The sequence below is a fragment of the Malus sylvestris genome, chromosome 9 (assembly GCF_916048215.2).
Source record: "Malus sylvestris chromosome 9, drMalSylv7.2, whole genome shotgun sequence".
NCBI classification, from domain to species: domain Eukaryota; kingdom Viridiplantae; phylum Streptophyta; class Magnoliopsida; order Rosales; family Rosaceae; genus Malus; species Malus sylvestris.
This window is the reverse complement of record NC_062268.1, coordinates 7,428,523-7,434,522: the sequence shown is the minus strand read 5'-3', so window position 1 is coordinate 7,434,522 and position 6,000 is coordinate 7,428,523. Positions and strand designations below refer to the sequence as shown.

Sequence of the window (6,000 nt, the reverse complement as noted above, 5' to 3'; positions counted from 1 at the left end):
ATTAGATTAGGTGAATCGATGTATACCTACTAAACATGCATGAAGATAGTCAGCCACCCTGTTCATTAACTGTTTAACGTGGAAGCCATAAACCACTCCATTTGCGCAAGTTAATTTGGCTTGGCTCTTTTGTTTTTCATGTCTACTTTTTTGCTTTTGTTAACAAAATTTAAACATCAGATTCAGTTTTACACCGCCACGTAAAAGTGTTATTCAACTCAAATCATGACACTTATGTTTTTTTGTTTTAATGTACTCTAGAAATGTAATATATCAACATTTATATACTTATATTATAGAAATAATACACTACGATACATGTTAAAATTTATCTTCACTTTAATTGTTCATAGATTTCAATTGTGTATTCATTAAAAAAAACATTAAATTATGTCAAGAAGTTAATATATGAATCCACATTCAAAACAATGCTTGAATCAATAATTCACATTAAATAGTGACAAGAAAAAATTGAACTATTTACTCACTATGTTATCTACATAAAGAAAGATAGGTAGTGTTATCCACACAATCATTTTTACTTCTTACACAACCTTCATAATTTTTAACCGAATTGAATAAATTAAAGAATATCAATAATAAAAATTTAATAAGTATGTGCAGGAGGTAAAAATAAGTATGTAAATAAGGTATCCGAAAGATATCATTGTTGTGGTAGAAAAAGAATATATATTTGTACCAACATGAGCCTACAACTTATCCTTGCCTAGTCATCATGACACTTGACCAACTAAAACAACTAAACCCTAAATTAATATTATCTTCACTTTCAAATGCCTCTTCTTTTTCCTTCAACCTCTCTATATGTATGTGGTTGGCTCTCTCTACTACTTCATTCTATTCTTCAACTTATTCGCCCTTTCATTACTAATTAAGTAAAATATGGCAGCTCCAAGAACTCCATTGATGAACCTGGTTATTGTGACCATGCTCATAGAATCGGCCATGGCAGCCACTTACACAGTCGGAGGTCCGAATGGCAGGTGGGATTCAACTACTGATCTTAAAACTTGGGCATCGTCACAGTCATTCTTAGTCGGAGATAATCTCAGTAAGTTGTTTACAAACCCAAAGATATTGATTGGAAATATCTTATAATATAGGAGTTGATATTCGCACACTTCAACTAGTCAACATTGAGAAAAAAAAACAGTGAAGAAAGGGAAGACCACGTGATGAGGATTTTGAAGTGCTACTACCATAATTTTATCTGATATTTACTTAAATTAACAAATACCTTTTGTATGTACGCAGATTTTCAGTACTCAACAAAGCATGATGTGATTGAAGTGCCAAAGGCAGACTATGATTCTTGTCAAGCAAGGAACTCAATTCAGTCTTACAGTGGTGGAAGCACTACCATTGCTCTATCTTCTCCAGGCAAAAGGTATTTCATCTGTGGAACAACTGGACATTGTAGCCAAGGAATGAAGCTTGAAGTCAACACTCTTGCAACTTCTGCCGCACCAGCAGCTTCTCCTATAAGCCCTTCCCCACTAGAATCTCCTTTAGTTCCAACTCCTTCGCCGGCTACTCCTAGTTTGGCTCCGGAACCTTCTATTGCCTCGCCGGCAGAACCGGTACCACAATCTGCTCCCACATTGTCCCCTACTCTGCCGTCTGGATTGCCCATCAGTCCTGCATCAGACCCTACCGATCACATTCCTTCAACTGAAGCTCCTAGTTCCATTTCTCGAACCGGGTCTTCACCGCAACCTTCTGCTTCATCACCAAACTACAAAGGCGGTCTCCCAATCAGTCTCACTGTCGCTTTCAGCGTTTTGATCATGTTGTTGCTAGCACACTAGGGTTTTAAGCAAGGAAGATTTACGTAATTGTTCATGAAGAATGTATTTATTTGTGTGACAAAATTTCCTCAGCATTTTATTCCAATTTTATACAATATTTATAAGATGTTCAAGCTATAACTAAAAATCCAGTTTTACTTGGAAATTGTAAGTACTACTAGCTAGCTACTACATAAGTTGGTTACTTTTTTTTTTTTAATATACATTAAGAAAAAAACCAAGATTATTGGAATATAGAAATACCCCATTGATTGTATGATTTTAAAGATTTTGAAACATTCAAACCAGATTAGTTGAAGCAGACCCAACTGCACCGGCAGTTGATCTAACCACTCAACATCTATATTTAATAGATAGATGAACAGTTTATCATAAATTTGTTACTCAGTAACAATGCCTCTATTTGTTCAATATGTATGAATGACCAAATTATCTCTTATTTGATTGATATTTAATAGATGTGATACTTAAATGAAAATTATGAAATAAGCGGCTCGAATTATAAAATTTTGTACGGTCAAAATACATTGATCACAATTAATAGATAAGGTGATGCATTTTCATAAGAGGTGAATGAAAGTATTTTCTTTTATAAATTATACATCAATAGTATTGACATATTGCTTGATGGTTATTTACAAACTATGTAAACATCAATAGTATTGACATGTTGCATTAGGGGCTAGAAAAAAATCCCGAAAATCCCGAACCAAACCGAAAAAATTCCAAACCGAAAATTCCCGAACCGATTCCGAAAATCCCGAACCGATCCCGAATCATTTGGTATGGGATTTGGGATTGCTCATTCTAAGTTTGGGAATCCCGAAAATATATATTATTATATATATATATATATATATTTAATTATATATAGAATAATTGCAAGTTTGCAACCATTGGATTGTTTCAAAACAATCTAGGTCGTCCATTCTTTGTTAGGGGTCTCCAGCCCTACCCACTCTCTGTCTCATTTCATTTCGACAGCCCTCCCCTCTTCACTCAAACTCTCTCTGAGTCTCTTATTCTCGAATTAGACCAACACACCCTTCCACAATCTCACTCGAATTCTTTCGACAAACTCTCTCTACTACAGCCACCACCACACCTCACTACCACACAGTCTCCGACCCTCCACCTTCCCTCCACCACACACAGTCACATAGCCAACCCTCTCTCTCACGATTCTCTGTCTCGATTTTCTCTCTGAGACTGTCACTGATTCTCTCTCTGTTTGTGGGGTTTCGAGTTAGGGTTAGGATTTCGAATTGGGGGTTCGAATTGGGGCTTTTACAATGGGGTTTCGAATTAGGTTTATGTGTATGGGGTTTCGGGTTAGGGTTAGGGTTTCGAAATGGGGCCTTGAATTGGGGCTTTTGCAATGGTGTATACGAAGTGAACGGTGGGTTTAGCGTCGGCGGAGCTCCGAATAGGTATTTTACCTTACTTTTTTTTTTCAGTTTGCTTTTCTTTTTGTTATGCACCCTTTTTTTTTTTCCTTAGCTTTTTGAATAGGAACCGGCATGAGACGGATGGGAACCAAAAACAGCCAATGGCCCACTAAATTTGGCCATAATTCATCTGATGCTGCTGGGGTAAAAGAGGAAGGAGATAGGTGGAGTCTGCTTTCTTTGCTCATCTGCTTTTCTAGGTTTATAACAATTTTGAATTTTTTGCAATTGGTATGAATTTTTTGGGTTTATACAAATCCCAAATGCGTCCCGAAATCCCGAAAAAATTTCGGGTATCCCGAAATTTCAGGTTGTAAAATATCGTCCCGAAAATTATTGGGTTGGGAATCGGGCTTTGGGTTTCGGTACGGAATTCCGTCCCGAACCAGCCCTATATTGCATGATGATTATTTACAAACTATGTATACATCAATAGTATTGACATATTGCACGATGGTTATTTACAAACTATGGATACTTTCTGTCATAACAAGTTGAATTATTAGGGTATTTGAGTGAAAACCTCTATGCAATTTCGCATATATATCGAAAGCAAAAATTGCAATTTGCGAAAAGAAAATGCAAATATTGCAAACAAAATACTCGTTTGAAAGTGTACTTTTAAAGTAACCCAAAATATTTTAAAAATATATATATTTATGAATTTCGGAAGTACTCAAAAATTCTTTTTGCAAGAAACATTAGCAATTTTTTGTATGAATATTTCAGTCATTTTAAAAAATAAAAATGAATTAAATGATTTGAAAATTTTAAACTTTAATGATAAAGATAAAATAAATTATAAAATAAATATTATCATAATTAACTTTTTAATGTAAAAATATAATTTTTCGTTTAAACGAACCATTTATCTTTTAAAAATAACTTCAAATTAGACCAAATATTGTATTAGTAGGAGTAGGACAACCGACAACGTAGTAAACCTGATTGACAAGGGCATACGGAGACAGCGAAATCCACAGAAGAAAAGAGAAAAAGTAGGCATCATCATGTAAAACAAGAAACGCTGGAACACTGACTGAGACTGTCTAAATTCACGAAAAGTTGTCGATTTGCGTGATAAATGATGCTTGATTCTGATCCGCTCACCGATTGAGATTTGTAAAACGATCTCGTTCGGATTTCGCGAATCAAATCCACAAAAATTTACAAACACCTTATATACAAATCCAAGTACCCAACCCATTGATCGTCAATCCAAGAATATGAATCAAAAGAATAAAAACAGCTGCTCTCCAAAATTCGAAATAAATTGGGCCAAATTTTTAACTTGTACTAAGAAATGGCAGCTAAAGACGGGCAGGACCTGGAGTCACCTGGCCTTCACTTGGCGGATTGAACGGCGGCGCCGCCTTTGTAGCTGGCGGAGGCTGCTGAAAAGATGGCGGATTGGAAGTTGGGTTAGGCGGAGGTGGACTCAGAATTGATGTCGGCGGAGGTGGACTCAGAATTGATGTCGGCGGAGGTGGCGGAGGTGGACTCAGAATTGATGTCGGCGGAGTTGGCGGAGGTGGACTGAGAATTGATGTCGGCGGAGTTGGCGGAGGTGGGCTTAGAATTGATGGCGGCGGAGGTGGAGGAGGCGGGCTTGAAGTTGACGTCGGCGGAGACGGGTTTAAATCTGGGTTGCGCGGCGGAGGCGGGTTGAAATTGGCGTTAGGTGGGCTGGGCTGGGTCAGAGTTGGATCGGGATTTGGTGAGCTCGGCTGGTTCGAACCGGAACTGGGGTTAGGGAATTGAATTGGTGGGGAGGGGAGAGGGCTGCAGGAGTCCGAATCGGCGGAGCATTTGTGGGATTTATGGAGGCCGTGGCGGAGAACCCCTAATCCGAAAACCAGCCCGAACACTACCAACACTGTCACCAAAAAAATGAAGATCTTTGTTGCTTTTCCCACATAGCACATTTTGGTTTGCTGGGTTTCTACTGGGTTTTGCAGGGTGTGGGTTCAGGGAGATTGGCAGAGAGAATGGCGGTGCTGGTGGGGTTTGCTGGGTGTTTTTCGTCGTCTTCTTTTCATGGCGACGAAGGCGGAGGAAGAGAGTGAGGGTAGTGACTGTGAGTGTGCATTTTTCGTCCTTTTTTTGGAGTTACTAGAATTGAGAGGGAGAGAGGGAGGAGAGAGGGTAAGTGAGGCAAATGAAAGCTAATTTCAATGGGAAAGTGGGTTTGTCCCAGTTCTGGCCATTTGCCAAGGCCAACAAAAGATTTATTGTGACGAGAATACGAACGGTATATTACGTGTTTTTATGTAAGTTGTAGAAAATTTTATTTTTTAAGTTATTAATTTTTTAACACATATATTTCAATATTTGTATAGTGACACGTGATGTACCACCTCATTTGCTGGTCACACTAAAAAATTTCTCATGTTTCAACTACAATTTTGCATACTGATTTCCCACAATGCCTTTCTTCTTGACAATAAGTAGGGATGCAACTCGATCGGGTTAGATAAATTGGACGATCAACCAATCCAACTCTAACATATTTCTTCCCATTCAGTAATTCGGGTTCAATCGGCTTGGAAAATATTAACCATCACAATGCAAAGTGAATTTAGGTTAACTCTACTTTAAATGAAGGAAATTATAATAATGGTTTCTCAACTTTAATTCTATTAGAGTAAGTTTTTTATTTTATTTATTTATTTTTTTTTTTTGAGAACTGGAAAAAGCATTTCCAGGATCGAAGCCAAAGAGAC

The 6,000-nt window shown here is 37.6% G+C and overlaps 2 protein-coding genes across 2 annotated transcripts; one reads left to right on the top strand and one right to left on the bottom strand.

The window, feature by feature from the left end:
• The first annotated feature begins 851 nt into the window (after positions 1 to 851).
• Positions 852 to 1,935, top strand: LOC126582870 (uclacyanin 1-like). The gene is made up of 2 exons (XM_050247098.1): positions 852 to 1,072; positions 1,276 to 1,935. Exons 1-2 carry the CDS (start codon positions 904 to 906, stop codon positions 1,827 to 1,829), a joined length of 723 nt encoding a protein of 240 aa, XP_050103055.1. The 5' UTR covers positions 852 to 903; the 3' UTR covers positions 1,830 to 1,935.
• A 2,652-nt stretch (positions 1,936 to 4,587) lies between these two features.
• On the bottom strand, positions 4,588 to 5,202 carry LOC126633742 (leucine-rich repeat extensin-like protein 3). Its single transcript, XM_050304311.1, has one exon. The coding sequence runs from the start codon at positions 5,200 to 5,202 to the stop codon at positions 4,588 to 4,590; it is 615 nt and encodes a 204-aa protein (XP_050160268.1).
• Between the last annotated feature and the right edge of the window lie 798 nt (positions 5,203 to 6,000).

Coding starts and splice junctions, on each gene's coding strand:
- LOC126582870 (XM_050247098.1), top strand. CDS start 904: ATGGCAGCTCCAAGAACTCCATTGATGAACCTGGTTATTGTGACCATG. Junction 1,073..1,275: donor CTTAGTCGGAGATAATCTCA/GTAAGTTGTTTA, acceptor GTATGTACGCAG/ATTTTCAGTACTCAACAAAG.
- LOC126633742 (XM_050304311.1), bottom strand. CDS start 5,202: ATGTGCTATGTGGGAAAAGCAACAAAGATCTTCATTTTTTTGGTGACA.